This window comes from Gymnogyps californianus, chromosome 15, assembly GCF_018139145.2.
Source record: "Gymnogyps californianus isolate 813 chromosome 15, ASM1813914v2, whole genome shotgun sequence".
NCBI lineage: Eukaryota > Metazoa > Chordata > Aves > Accipitriformes > Cathartidae > Gymnogyps > Gymnogyps californianus.
The window spans coordinates 7517583-7533415 of record NC_059485.1 but is presented as its reverse complement, the minus strand read 5'-3'; the positions used below and the strand labels follow the sequence as shown (position 1 = coordinate 7533415).

The following is a 15833-nucleotide window of genomic DNA, read 5'->3' as shown; positions in this document are numbered from 1 at the left end:
CCAAACACACTGACATTGTAATGTTTAAACAGCTGCGTTGTACCGTGCAAAAGCTCTGTCAAGCCGCAGAGCAGCCAGCATGATCTAAACCTTTAGAAAGAGAGGATAAATATTTCTGATTTCCACCCCACGAGCATGTGAATTGTCCAGGCCCCTTCCATCTAATAATCAAAACTGACTGTGAAGTGAAATATCCTGAAAAAGTTCTGGTTTCTCTGAAAGAAAAAAAAAAAAAAAGAAAAAAAAGAGTCACAAATGTATGAACATCTGGAGATGACTAAAACCACAGAGGACTTCTGGATCGAAGATACGTGATGGTGTATTCAGTAGGTGAAGAGTGAAATTATCATCGATGTCCACAATGCAGCTGCCTGTTGTACATATTTTCCTTAGTGCCCGCAGCCAAAGTTCACAGAACTAACATGCAATTTAGGAGTTACAAGTCATTTTAACAATTCTTTTCTGTAACAGTATCCTACTGCTAGGGAAGGGGCAACACCATCCAGAGATATTCTTTAGCAACCAGTTGCGAGTGATCCATCCAGTTTCTTCTCATTCTCTCTATTTAAAAAAGAGAAGAAGAGAGAGTGGGAGCATTTGGTACAACAGGCCGAGTTACCGCTGCGCTCTCAGTTTCCAGTTAAACAAAGGTTCAGGAGGATGCTGTCGTTTGGGTCAAACTCGTAAAAGATGTGTGCAACGTAATACAACCTAAGCACAATCTAAAACTTGCAGCTCTGTGTTTCTGCTATATAAGGGCCTCTGCTAATGCTCAGTGATGTCACTCCGAGTTTTGCTCCTGACTTTCATGGGCTTTAAATCAGCCATGATGAGTGGAGGTAAAAATCCGTCTCCCCCTTGGCCCCAGGTGGGAGCAGGCTCCTGGCACGCCGCTGGCGCAGGGACAAACCAGACACTTCTCCCACCTCTGTAGTGCTTTGCCTTTCCAAGTTGTCACATTTTGAAGCCCTGTTTCTTGATGCTTGTTACAAACTGTAACATTATTTCTTTCTCCTCATTTTTGGTTTTTTGTTGTGTTGTTCTTTTTTTTTTGGTGGTAGGCAAAATGAAGATAATGAAGAATTTTTGCCAACTGGAGAAACCTCCATAGACTCCTACCCAAACTGGTTAAAATTCCATATTGGCATTAATCGGTACGAGTTGTATTCCAGACATAATCCTGCAATTGAGGCTTTACTACAAGACCTGGTCTCCCAAAAGATAACCAGTGTTGGTATGTTTGGATATATATCATTTTTTATCATTATTTGCTCATTGTTCAGGATCTCATTGCTGTTTGAATATTAATATTTTGCATGGCTTCCCTCCAGCGTTCCTACAACATTGCTTCCCGACTTCTGCGCTCATTTTCCCTGTTAAACATAAAGAGATATTGCCAGCTCTGTATTACCTGAATAATTGCAAAATCAGCCAGGAAGGCAAACCCCCTTCATTTCAGAGATCTTTTAGTCATGACCAGGCTGAAAGTGCCCTATTTGGTTATTTAAAATAAATATGATAATAAAAAAAGGATGGCAAAAAGCAGATAGCATCTTGCACGAGCTAGATTTGTATTATTAGCTGATTATTATTTAAAAGGCTGCGTCTGGCAGCACTCGTCTTCCCGAGGAAGGAGAGAGGCGGCTGACCTGCAGCCCTGCAGTGATGGCTGCGGGAGCATCCGGCGCCGCGAGGCTCTGCGGCTCGGCAGAGCTGCAGCTTCCCTGGGCATCGTGCAGGGAGCTCCAGGCGAGCCAGGCTCCCGCTGAGCAGAGTTCAGCTCTGTTTATTCTGCTTGTAAATCCACAATGGGGATGTGCCCATGTCAACCTTTGGCTCTGGTTAAACAAGGTGACACAGTTTGGGGCTTTTCTCCAGGGTTTTTAATGACAGTGTGTGTCTCCTTGAATTTAGCTGCGTAGCTGCGCAGGGAAAAAAAAACACAACCCCAAACGAAAGCCCTGGGATACTAAACAAATGCACACCCCGTGGTTTCCAGAGGTAGAGAGCTGCAGCACAGCCAGCAGTTTCCGTCGGCCGTGCAGAAAATGAAGTTGCTTGCGCTGACCACAAAGTTGCTAAGTCCATTTCAGAGGGATGAAATAGCAGGAGCTCTGTAAAAGTGCTGATGGTGTGTTGGCACCGCAGGATGAGGTCAGCAGGTCTTTAACCCTGCAAGGCAAAAATTCCCCTGGCTTCAGCAGGAAGTGGCCTGGGCAAAGAATAGCATGAGCAGCCCCAAGGTTTGCATTTTCCATCGTGTGAATCACAGCGGCTGCTGAGCAGGAATAAGGGAGATCATCGGTCATCAAGAGTGGGCTGATTTAGCTGATCCGGATGGAGTAGGTGTAAAATGCAGGATGCCACAGGAGAGCTTCGCCTCCATGGATCGAGGTGCCCGGGGCTGTACTCGGCGCACAGCTTTGCTCTGAGCTCTGCTGGGGCAGGATTTTGAATAAAGCAGTTTGCGGTACCCGGGTGCCATCCCACATATTGGGCTCAAGGGTCCAGTGGACACCTAGCTCATGAAAGACGACAAACACGAGCTCGTTTATTAACCTGTGATGGGTTTTCTGTCCCCAAAACTCTGGATCGGAGTGATTCGTTAAGGAGCTGAGGTTTGACAATTAAGCCATGTATTTTCCCTCCTCTAGCTCAGATGTGACACTGCAGGTAGCAGCAGACTCTGCCCATGCTCCTCTGGTCTGCGCTGGAGGGTAACAAGGGCACTGTATGATCGTGGCCCGGGTGATTTTCTCCTTGACATAGCCCTCACCTTTCCTGACTTCTGCCCTCAATACCAACCAATTTCTGGAATATTACACGTGCGAATGGGGATTGAGCAAGCACTTTATAACACATGTGTTAATGTTGCTCTTTGAGCACATCCATCGAGGAGGAAAAGGTGCTGCTGTGCCCTTCCCTGTCCCCCACAGAGAGCAGCAGTGCCCCAGGCAGTGACCAGGCTGTCCCCAGCTCTGTGCAGAGGTGACGCTCAACCAAACCATCTCCTGGCACATCTATTGAGGTTTACACAAAATGCATTGGCCATAGCGGTGTTTTGTACTGCATGGCTGCTAAGTGTATCGATCTCTATTTACCTCTTCAACACTTCAGAGCTCAGCCGTGTTGTCTATGCAGGAGGAGAGCAGTGTTTGCAGCAAACTCGGCAGCGTTCGAACCATGAAGTCTGTCACTTCTGCAGAGCAGTGGGATGGTTAAGGTTGATGTAGGGACACAGAAGCTGGTGGGAGAAAAAGGGAGGTAGGAATGAGAAATAATAGTTTAGTACTCACTCTTCACTTGGTCTTCTGGGCTTGATCTTCACTTGTGCTTCTGGGCATGTTGCTTAACCTCTCTATGCTTCGGTTAACCTAGCAGCAAAAGGGTTATAAAAAATAGGAGTGAAATCCTGACCTTGGTGACGTAAGTGGAAGTTTTGCCATTTACTTCCCTGGGGCCATGATTTCACCTAATGTGTCATATAGATGTGTCATGAGGTTTCCGTTAATTATGATTTTGATAGAGCTTTCAGATCAACGGGGGGAAAGGGCCACGGGACCACAGAGGAAGATTTATGATTGTTATTAGCAATTTCCTACGGGATTGTCTCTCTGTTAATGTTTGAACAAGGCTCTTCAGAGCGCGGTAGGGCCTCTTATGCCCCTAACAAAAACACAGAGCCATGGTTTCTATCAATGATTCAGTATAATTTCCATAAACTAAAACATGAGGTACATTTGGTATTGGTATCGGTCACTGTGGGAATGGACAGGGAATGATTCCTACACATAAATCCCAGTCTAAAATCAAGCGTATGGAAATGGAAGGGGACTTTTGCCAATATAGAGATGCCAGGATCTGAATTTTGCTGGTAGCATCCACTGCCTGCCTCTGTGGGGATTCAGGAGCTTTGTCAGGTTGCAAAGCAAGAAAGAGCATATTGTTAATATACTTTTTTTTTAATTACATGGTGCAACATCTCTTATTTTATGTTGCAAATTCTTTGGGTGTTTACAAATATGTGTTTTAAAATAATACCTGCCAGTTTTCAGCTTTACTGCAGAGCAGCAGCAGGGATTCAAAAGCATGTAAGCTGATTAATAAAGGGTAATATATTTGACCAAAGGACATTTATAGGGCTGTTACATTCTTTTGCATATTCCTGCATATCTTCCAATTTGTCTGGTTTTTTCCCTTATGGTCAATTTTTGTTGTTTTGCTTCTTGTTTTCTTTTTTTAAGGCAGCTGCAAAGATGCCAGGTTAGAAGTATAAAATAAATGGAAACCTTCATAACGCCCAATCTTCGGGCTTCTTTGTGCAAGCAGGCCAATTAAATATACAGAGTTGCATGCATTAGATGAAATGGGATATTTCTTTATCCAGTTTCTTCCCAGTGTTCAGATTTGCTTTGGCTCTAATAGAATTAGGTGATTTGTTGTGCGAGTTTTTGATACCTACAGTAATTAGATCCAAACTGCAGCTGAACAGCTTTCTTCGCCACATTGTAGTTTCTCTGCTTAGCTTCCATTATTTATGGAGGAGAGTGGCGACCAGATTGATCCCCCGCCATCTATCAGAACTGCTCACACGACTCTGTAACGTGCAGTGTTATTTTAAAATGAAAACGGTGACAGAAGCAATTCCCAAGAGCAGGGAGCACCAAGGTGACATTTTCTTGATGTTAAAGTTTAAATGGAACAAATCAATGGATGGGAAGGAACATCACATTCAACTCCCACAGTGACACCTAGAGCTGGCCTTGAAAAGGACAGGGTTGCCCAGAGCTTTCAAGCTGAGGATGTATTCTGTGCCCTGCATCAATATATATATTTCCTATTCATTTTGTTCAGCATAAAAGGATAGCTCTTAATTTGATTTAATTCACTGAAAACTTCCTCTTGCCATAAATAGGAGCCTAGAGAGAATTGTTTTTCCACTGAGCACTGAAACCCAGTTTTCAGAAGAAGCACATGCACAGGCAATTGCACATTTCCTTTGCCTTTCATAACTGTTTATTGCATGCATAAATAACCATAGTTAGCTATTTTCTTGCATATTTACAAGACGTCTGTGCATAATTGTGGCAGCACTGTCAGCAGTTTAACAACAAATATGGCATGGTGCATTGTAGAGGCATCTTGCTTGTAGTGCTATCCAGAGGAGCTGGGCTGTGGGATAGCCTGTGAGCAGAATAGGTTTTTGTAATTCCTGTGTTTAGTTGGGTTTTATTTTTTGATTCTTTAAATTCTCTGGTTGGAAAGGTTTGGAAACATTACCTGACTGAGTTAATTTCTGAACCTGCAATGCCTTCAGTTTCTACAGGCAGTAATTAGAAAGCAAGCATGCAAGATTACTCACGCAGTGAATAAATGCTGCAATTAACTAAGGTGGACTCTGCTTCAAGTCAGAAAAAAAAAAAGAAAAAGACAAGATGCTAAATATTGAACATAAATTCTGGTGCTAAAGGAAATTATGAAAATCTCATCCAAAGGAAGGGAAAAAGTGCTGTTGAGAACGTGTGAAAAACATAATGAAATGTAGCACCATTGATTTACTGTATAAGAAAACAATGAATCTGCCAAGAGTCAACAGATTGATTTAATGTACAATTCCAGATGAAAGGAGGGGACTTAAAATGTACAACAAAGCCTCTGAATGATTTCACAGATCTCTTCCCCTCCAGAAGTCTTCTACTCTCTTGACTAAACCAAGAAATGCCTTTAAAAACAAGTTAGCAGAATTGGCTGAACAAGAACAAATTAAGAGATGATCAGGGCTTGAATTTGTTTTGAAATATGTTCTTTACAGCTTGTAGAGGGCCATGCCTCTAGCCTGGGGCAGAGTATTCCTTGTTAAAGCCAATCAGCATGTTTATGTTAGGTTTAAGCTTGATCTATAAATAGGAATCCAAAATGAATCTGAATGTCCTCTGTTTCAGATGTTAACTGCATCCCAGGCTTTGACTGGATCTCACTTCTCAGGCATTAGCATTGCATAATTAAATAAATTTTAAAATGTTTGTTGGATTCTGACCAAAAGCCAGGTTCAGAGGTCCTGTTGGGACTCTCACTCTCCATCAGAAGACCATACGGTCTAGACAGGCCAGTAGGATGAGGGCTATCATGCAGCAAAGCAGAGGAGCTGGAAAGCCAGACCAATGCAAATTTCAAATCCTTTTGGGTCAAATCCCTTTGGGCACCATTGTGTCTCTACTAGGAGTTAGTACCAGATGCTAGCCAGAAACCCTGTAGCATACAGTTATAAAAAGATGATTGAGAGATGATAGGTAGTGCATCTTTTATATGGGATGGTGTCTGTGGATCAGGAAGGGAATTCAGGTCTTGTATTGGTGAGGGGACAAGGTGGGGAAGTAGCAGACATGGCACGTGGCCGTGACAACACAGTCATAGATGTAAATGGAGTGGGGATTTTTGGAGGCTTGATCCAAAGTCTATCAGAGAAAACAGAAGGAGTCCCACCAATTTCACTAGTCTTTGGACAAGACTCTAATCCCACAGACACTCAAGCAAAAAGATATCTCTGGGAATTTTTTGCAAAGCCTCCTAAAGTTAGGAAGATTTCTGATCACACGCGAAAGCCTTTGCACTGGGTTAACAGGAAAGGTTAATGCTGCTTTCTATTTCCTTCTACTCTGGGGGAAAAGAGAGGCTTTGAGTTGCCTGAAGATAAAAAGTAATGATGGCATTGGGATTTGTTTTTAACACTGTGCCAGTACGTCCAGGAGCTTGATTTGAGGTACCTGCTGGGAGCTAGCAGGTTTATAAAGTCTTTTACAGAGATGTTCATGACCTGTGATGTTACAGTATATTCAGAAACCTTAAAAAAACCCAGGTGAATTCAGTGTGACTAGTGGTTCCCTCGGAGTCAGTACAGCCTTACGTTGCAAGGCCTTAAAAATACCTAAGCCTGGTGATCATAGACGTGACAGATTGCAATGGTGTAGCATCCTCCAGTTTCTTGGAAAATTGTATATGCTGCTTCTGGGTATTATAAATTCTTCAGAAATGTTCCTATGGGCAGTAGGTGAAGGCACAAGGGCATCTCCAGATAAGCAAACAATGTTTGTTTGGGATAAGCTCCTGGAAGATGATGGGGCTCACACTCTTTGGCCATAATGGCCAGAGGAACATGTTTAACTGAGGTCTGAGCAGGAAAGGGAGTTCCTGAAGGAATACAGCTCAGAAAATGAGAGGGAAACCAGTACGCAGATGTAACGCTAATTTAGGACAAGGGAAGTAATCTGACCTAGAGGTCTGAGTGAATCATCTCCAATGAGATCTGCTCTTTTCTGGCCCCAAGATTTGGGCACCCTGGAGTGCTCCCAAGTCTGCTTAGTTTAGAGGTGCATGAAGGGTCTTGTTGAGTTCAAAAGGACAGTCTAAGCTCAGGTGTTTCCCTCTCTGCAGGGATTACAATGTTAGACTCTAACTAGTCTGGACTTGGAGGGTGGCTTTGAATCACCTCCAGCCTGGCCAGCACATCTGTGGCACTGAATGAGCAGCCAAAGTGGGAATATCTGCACACGAGTCCGGATGATGTGGGGGGAAGCCAACATGGAGCTCTGGCATGGGTTGTTGTCCATGATGCATGTGGCTTCCAGCATGCCCTGCTGGAAGGCACGATGGGACACCATTCCCACCAATGTCACCCTCTGTTTTGGGGAGGTCCAAAGTTTTCTCCTAGCAGCAGTGGAGGGACAACATGCCAGCAAAACTTGTGTTTGGTCGAGGCTACTATTGCAACCAATTAAAGCAATACAATAACATGGATCTAAAAAGACCAGGGAGATGCTTTTGTCTTACTTCAGCTCAATTCCTTCTGACAGGAAACCAGGCCTTTGTGTCTCATGGAAGAATTATTCTGAATTGTTAATCTTCTTCATACATTTCCCTGCTTGGTGATGACACACTTCTTGTTGAGTTCGGCTGCTAACAAAATCATTATCTGTCGAGTGGCTTCAATTTGCTGAGAAACCAGTCGTCTTAGTGTATCTGAAACTTTGTGCTTAGAAAAGGGCATGCTGTAACATCCTTTTTTCTTCTTCTTTGCATTGCTGTGATTTCCCAAATGCTTGGCTTCCCAGCCATACCTCAAAATAGGCTCTATCCTTCCCTTTTCTCTGATGGGCTTACAGGATCTTTGGTATATTTTGGACATACATGTCTGATGGAGGAGAGGGACCCAATCTCTAAGCCCTGAGCTCCTCAGAATTGAATGAAAAAGCATAAATTACATCAATTTTAGAGAAAAAACATTTGGTCTTCAGTTGGTGTGAGCAGTCTGCAAGCAGCTGTGTTGAGGTTGGTGGGCTGGGGAGAGTTATATCTGACAGACAGGAGGCAATTTTGCCCTTTGGTACTGAGGCTGATATTACTGACCTATATGGAGATAGCCCACACAAACAGGGGTGCAAATACAGATTGTGCCTTAAAGAGCTGGGAAAATCCCGCACCTTCGGCAGCGGCTGGGCAGGGAAGGTGGTGGGGGTTTTTCCTGGGCATGGCCGTGCATCCCTGGAGGCGTGAGGCAAGGGCAGCTCCAGCTGCCTGTTTGCTGTCCAGACTAACCAGGAGTGTTTCCCGAGTGCATAGCTGGGCTGTGATGGTCCTAGGGCAGCCCACGGTTTTTAGCTGGAGGATTGCTGCTTCTCATTGCCTTCAGGCTCTGGGCTACGTATGAAAAGGCCTACTGCTCTTTCTTCCCTCAGGTGCAGATCAACTGACCTGTTCTGCACAAGAGAGGGAGTTTAATATGTGAAAGCCAAGTGCTTCTACTTTACCTGTTCGGTGCAAATTATTTAATGCCCTTTAATTTCTAATTATTTATTTGTTCCTTTGGGATAAACTAGAAATGCAAGAGAAGGCTGGGGTCAGCAAAAAAAGCAAGGCAGGAGGGATTTTATTCTAGGAGAAGTGTAATTACACTGACCAGATTTGCATAGCATTTTGTTGCAAAATTATAGATTACAAGTGCTGAAAGAGAGCTGATGACCTATCAGTACTAAGGCACAGAGATGAGTAATTAAAAGGATGTGCAGCTAATGGCATTGGTTAGAGCAAAAAAATGTACAAGCGATATAGGTGGAACAAGGGCAGCTCTAAGCCAAAATTTACAGAGCAAGGTAACTTGACATTTATGTAGTTCTCTAGTTGACATGGATTTTGTCAGAACTGTAAAGAAAGGGATTGATTATGTGATCGTTCGTAGGAAGCATTTTTAAAGGACTGACTCATCCACACAGACACGACTGCCATGGCCTGCCTCTCCGAACACAGAAGTGAATGAAAGAGTCAGGGTATAGGTCATCTCATTTATTCAGAGCAGTTTTGATTGAGATGGTAAAAAAGCAGCTGGTTTGCCAACGTATATGTTTATCTTTTTTAAGTAGCCTTATCATCAAGTAAAATGCATTTTTATGAATTCTTATATAAAAAAAAAATCGCTCTCACTTTAGAAACAATATAATCTGGCTGTTAACATGATACTTTCCAAATTGTTCAGACTGGTATGAATAAATGTCAGTCTTAAATTCCCATTAGCTCTCAGCTGGAAAGTGATTGCCTTTAATGTTTGAGCAAAGATGGCCCTCGGCGTGCAGTGTGGACCGCAGTCCCTGCCGCCTCCGCGTGCCCTCTCCTACCCTCCCAGCAGAGCCAGCCACCCGCTCTGCACAGCTCTGCTCTCGTGTACAAACCACCTTGGGATCCCTTGAAGTTAATGGATGGGCTTGAATACATATCCGTTGTACATAGAGGAGATGAATTTACATATCTCTACTGCTCAGCAACAATTATTAAAATCGCAGCAGAGATCAGAGATTGCTATAGTATCTGCTCATACTTTTAATTTAGAAGATGTCTGCTGCGCATTGGGCTGTACATCCCAGCTGCAGTTGTCGTTGAAGCACCCCATCTCCTTTCCCAATGTGTGTCCCTTGTTAAAAGGAACTCCAAAAGCGATTGAAGATGGAGAAAACAAGACTCCAATGGTCTGTTCCTGTACATGCCATTCAGTTAGGGTGCTTATGGAGCCCATAGTGGCCAATTGAAGAAGACAAAGACATGTCAGGGAGTACAGTCCATTTTCAGTCCTGGTTGGCAGCTCAAAGCCCTCCCCGGTACTCTGCACCCACTAAATAATCTGTTGTCCAGGTAGGGTTACCCTGCTTGGTGCTCAGATACTGCAGTGCTGAATCTAATGCAGAGCAAAAGATATAAGATTTTGTTTCAAGGAAACTGAATGTAAGTAGATGCCCATGTAGCATTTTAAAGTGGTTTTGTTTTTTGCCCACAGCGATGAAATCAGGAGGCACCCAGCTGAAGCTGATCATGACGTTCCAGAACTATGGACAAGCATTGTTCAAACCAATGAAGTAAGTAAAAAAAGTCTGTGTTGTAAAGTGAAATTGTGGTGGAAGAGCCTGTTGCTATTTTCTAAGCCGTTAAAAGTTTGCTGTAGTGTCTCTCAAGGTTAATATGTCTGGTTCCCTAGGCTTGCTGCTAAATGTAGGGTCTGTTGAAACCTTGCCCTGCTAGACTGGTCTTTGGAAGAGATACTGAGGAGGCTTCAGATACATTACAATCTTCTCAGGAATGTTATTCACTCTGATCTCTGTGAAATCTCCCATCATAAATACAGCATGTTTTCAGCATTTCTTTCTTACGTAAACTTACTCCGCAGGTCTGAGCTTTATCTAGTGTCAGTGCTCCTCTGGAATATGGCCAGACAAGAGACGTGGTTCAGAACAGCTTTGGGAAGAGCTAAATAGTATTTGTCTGATAAATTATAATTTAATCCGTTGATTTATTGTTGTTTGTATTAAAGGGTTATATTAGTCATTTGTCTGTGGCTATGCTGACTCTGTGAAAATGAGTTTATCTGAGAGTGGTACTGCAAGGTAATGAATCTAGAGAGAAAGGGAAGGACTAGGCTGATGCGGCCTTGATTTGTGCCTGCCTAGATCCCATTGAGATGAGGGAAGTTATTCAGATACAAAGCAGATGTAAATGAGTTCTGAATCCTGACCTGTATGTTTGTGTTGTAATAAGGAAAATGGCTCTGTGCTTATTGTAGAGGGTTTAGCAAAGACACTTGGGGCTGCAAAATGTTTAATGAAGCTACTCCGTATCTGTGTCAAGGGTACCACTGGAATAATAAATTCATTTCCTTCTTTTGTTCCCACTGTAGGGAAGTTCGGTTAATTTCCTCTAAGATGGTCCATAAAAGACTAAAGTAACCGAGAACGAGTGGTTTGGAATATGTGTTGGCATTGTGTTACAGCTATAGCAGGGAACACAGCTCAGGGGATAAGCTGCTGGCTGGAGACTGAGAAATTCCCTGTTTCACTATAGATTTTGCTATAGACTGACCTCAGACAAGTACAGATTTGACTTGATCTTATTTGACTGCCGGAAGGGCCAAATAATTGGTCCCACTTGCCTTCAACCCAAGCTTGAGCAGGAACCATCCTTATGTGCATTCGTCCTGGGAATCACAAGGAAATCCTATGAACTTCCAGGCAGCACAAGGCATTTGTGCAAAGGCCTCTGTGTTATCTCCCAAATGGCACACAAATTTCTCCATGTTTCTAGTGGAGCACTGATTGCCTGGGAGAGGTCAGAGGAAGCACAGATAATACTGACAAGTCGGAGGGAAGGCAGTATCAGAGAGCATCTACTCCAACATCTTCCCTTCCTCTCTCTGCCCTCTCCCTGAATGCTCAGATCATCAGATCATCAATGCATGGCTCCATCGCCTGTATCTGCAAGTATGATGCGTATAGGCACAATTCTTAATTGTGTCTTGCCCCACATGTGAAATCAAGAACCAGGCGGATTCAAGCAGCCTTTAAGTATTTGGCAGAATCGTGGTTGCGCTGTTGGCTTTTTACATAGTGTGTGATTTGTTTCTTCTCCATTTGCTCAGATGCAGATAATCTCAATCTTTATCATTGGTATGACATTGTAATTCTGGGAATGCTAATGAGGTCAAATCAAAAGTTTACCATTTCTACTGTACTATACACAGCCTCAGCAAGATGATGGATGACAACAGAGGTATAGCCACGTTCCTGTGTAGAAGCAATTACTACCATCCACTAGAACAATAACAGAAAATGATGATGTCTTAATCATTCCCTTTGCTTGATTTGAAGGGCAGCAACACCCTATTTTCTCACTGCTCTTTGCGTTACACCCACCACTGGAAAAAGCAGCATTAGAGCATTCAGCAGCTGTGTTCCCAGGCACCACACCTTACAGTAGCAATGCTGCTGCGTTTGTGCTGAACATCGCTGAACACATTAGTGATTTTGAATAAGGATGTTTGCAAGCATTTATCTTCATTCTAATAACAGTGAACAGGGAGCCAGGTGCTCAGCTAGAGTAAATCTTTGTAGCTCCTTTGGCATCTGGTCCTATTGGCCTCTTTCACCAGCTTACGGACTGTTGTTGATGAAGTTCTTGGAGAGGCTGGCAGCATCATTTCTTTATACAGAAACAAGCAGCCTAGAGCTACAAAACAAAGTCAAAATCAGGCTTTAAAGCTATGAGACTTCTTCTTGTAGGACTTTCTTCAGGCCCTAGACACCTTCCAGGCTGTTTCTGGTGCTCCCTCTTTTCTGCAGGGTACCCTTCTGATCCAGGCTTCACAAAGCTGGGTGTGCGTTCCCAGGACAGGAGGCTATAGGGAGCTCACAGATCAGGGCCAGACATCTCTGGTCATCAGGACTGGCTGTGTAAAGGACATTTTTTTCTAATTAGTTTAATTTGAGGACCATAAAATATCAACCTGATGGCTACTTCTGAGATCAGCTTGTTGAAGGAAGCCCTTGGTGGATAGTCAGGATGTCTCCATGTGGTGCATCCTATGTGTTTCAGTTGTTACTGTGTTATCAGCTCCATGGCTTTTCAATGCAGCAGATATTACGCTTTTCTTTCTCCTGAGTTGATAAGCCTCTTCATACAAGCAACCTTCTTCATGAACTCCAGGTAACACAACCATTAAATAGTACTGAGTGTCCAGCTGCAAATGAAAACTGGGGCCTCAGTTTGTCTCTTGAGTGCTGGAGGGGGCAATATGAGTTGCATCTCTACGTTAAACTGAACTGAGCCACTGTTTTTTAGAGAATAGAGTTGCCATCAGTAGGATTTCAGGCCTGATCCCAAGGAAAATTGATAATCCAGAGTTTCCCACCCTGTCTGTGATCCAAAGTACTGAAAGCTCAATGGTGTGAGGTACATACAGGGTAATACGTAGACACAAGGCCAGTCTCTACCTGGATTTGGTTCATCTGAACTGCCTGGAAAGCTGTTTTTGCTATACATAGCTGTACTCAGCATCTTCCAAACTCAATTAATACCTGTTTGAGCAGGATTGCGGCAGATAGAGGAGACCCTGCAAACCCTTCCCTGACACAGCCGGGCATCTGCTAGCAGAAGGGGAGGTCTCCAGGCCTTTGGCAGTGACTTCTGCAGGGGAGTCACAGCAAAATGTACTCCCTGGCAAATTGCTTGAAACCCTGCAGAACTCATCTGACTTGCTCTGCCCTTTTCCAGCCTCCCAATTCCACGTTGAATTTATCCAGGGAGCAAGCCAGCTCCAGAAAGGCCCAGGCAGGATTTGGAAATGGGGAAACCAGAATCTGCCTTTGGCACCTTTTGTGCTCAGTGTTTGATGTTAACTGACAATTCTTCATCTGGTCATTGATTCAGGCTAGTGGAGCAAATGAGAGGAGGGAAGCTTAACAGTCAGGGAAATGTGATAGCGGTAAATAAAGCCTGATCAGCTGCAATTATTTTATTTATTTGTGGCTCTGCATCTTCATTTCTGAAATAATTGCCCATAAAGTATTGCAGAGGAAGCCAAATCTATTTATAAATCCTATGGCCCAGTGTAGATTCCTTTGCTAATTCCAAATGCATCATAGAAAAAGCGAGTATTTGCTAAAACTCCAGGGAAGATTTAATGTATTTGCAATGTATCTTACAGTTAATGTGTAGTTTTATTTAGCTCATAACAGTTCAATCATACAAAATTATTACCATATGGGACAGGAAAAAAATAGCAACCTCCCCTTTTCCCATGATTAGTGTGTCTAACTGTACTAGTATTGTACAGCATAATAAAATTTATTTACGTGACCACTGATATCTGCAGCTGCAGCTTTCTATATGACTTACCAGGTAGGGATGGTGTAGAGCCATAAATTTCAAAGGGATTTGGCTTATTTGTCCAAAAGGAACATGCGCTTTATAGTTTTATTTGGCTTCCCTTTGTTTCTGCTAGCTGGTGGAGTTAAATAGCTGGCTCAGCAACAAAACCAACACGCTATTTTTTTCTCCTCCCAAGGCTTTATTCTTGAAGGGGAGATTCTGCTCCAGCAGAGTCAGTGTTAGAATTCCTATTGCATACGCTGATGCCAGGATTTTGAGAGAGGTTTTTACAGTTCCTTATGGAAAAGCCAAATAGGATCGAATAGAAAATGGCATCTTGTTATAGGAGTTGTGAGAAAAGTGTCCTGTGGTATGTGTTTAAGAATGACATCTCTCATTCCTGGTTTTATAGACTGCTTTGTAGAAATGTGTAGAAAGGGTATTCATTATAAAATCTTTGAGGTTTATTTGTTCCATTCAAAGAAATACTACTGTATCTAGTGAACTCGCTTTTGACTGAAACTGAGATAAAAGCCAGTTCCATTCCAACTTCAGATTTTACTTGATATTTTTAACATCCTTTTTCTTTTCTTCTGTTTTTACAAGTCACAGTACAGGATTGGTAAGAGCCACGTGGCTGTTTCTTTCAGTAACTGAAGTTCGCAGTTAAAGTCTTTATTAAAGTAGCACCAATTAGCATCAGGGTGATATCAGGCCAGAAGAGACTCTTGGGGTCATGAAATCCAGTCTCCTTGAATCCCGTTCATTAACTGATCAAACGCTCCTGGCCACGTTGTTTGTACCTTTTGCCCCTGCTATCCCTCCTGACACTCGCTGCTGTAGAAATAATGCTACCCACTGGGAGCATCTCCTGGTTCCTGCAGTGCTCAGAGACATGACCCATCCCAGTGCCAGTCACAAAATAAGCTGGTAGTCACAGTCCAGTGCAAAGCTAGTGCCCTACAGAAATAAAACAAGCACACTCACCTTTCGGCTTCTGTAATGTTCTATAGCATATCTTTTGGCTCAAAGACATAGGCACTGTTGGCTGGGCTGAAATCTAGCAGCCAAGGTCATGGGGAAGATAATATTTTTGTTTCGATTGGCAAAGCACAGCTTTTTACTGGCTTTTAAATGTCATACTTATAGCGACAAAGGATTAGCAATGTTCTTTAAGTTTCTCTTTGATTTTCTTTTAGGATCGCTCAACAAATAATGCATCTTTTGATAGGGATATTAAATAGGCCGAACAATCCCTGTAATACAAACAACTGTTAATCGCTTTCATTTCCTACAGTAATATTTCCTTTCCAAAGCTGCAGTGTGACTGTTGTACCTGTGAAATGCAGCCTCCAGGCCTGATTATCATATCAATTAGGCTGGTGTAATTCTTCCGAATTGGTAGCATTGCTTCCAAGTCAGAGGAGTTGAAATGAACTTCAGAATCCGGGCCACTGGAAGATTGCTTTCCTTATTACATTGCATATCATGCTGTTTTGAGGAAATACATTTTGCAAACCTGTTGCATTTCAGCTGGCAGGCATCCAGTATAAACATACTGTTATAAGTCAACATAGCAATTAAATCAAATTGCAATGTTTTCTCTGAGCAGCTAGAGAAGTGAGATATGCATACAGTAGCTGCTATGCTAGAAG

General features: G+C 43.0%; 1 protein-coding gene across 2 annotated transcripts in view; it reads left to right on the top strand.

Moving 5' to 3' along the window:
• The window catches only part of FAM20C (FAM20C golgi associated secretory pathway kinase), a 59838-nt gene that overhangs the window by 1504 nt on the left and 42501 nt on the right, over positions 1-15833 (top strand). For both annotated transcript variants that reach the window (XM_050905933.1, XM_050905932.1), the window contains 2 exons: positions 1062-1234; positions 10319-10397. In XM_050905933.1, coding sequence (XP_050761890.1) covers positions 1062-1234; positions 10319-10397 — 252 coding nt within the window. The remainder of the gene's footprint in view (positions 1-1061; positions 1235-10318; positions 10398-15833) is intronic.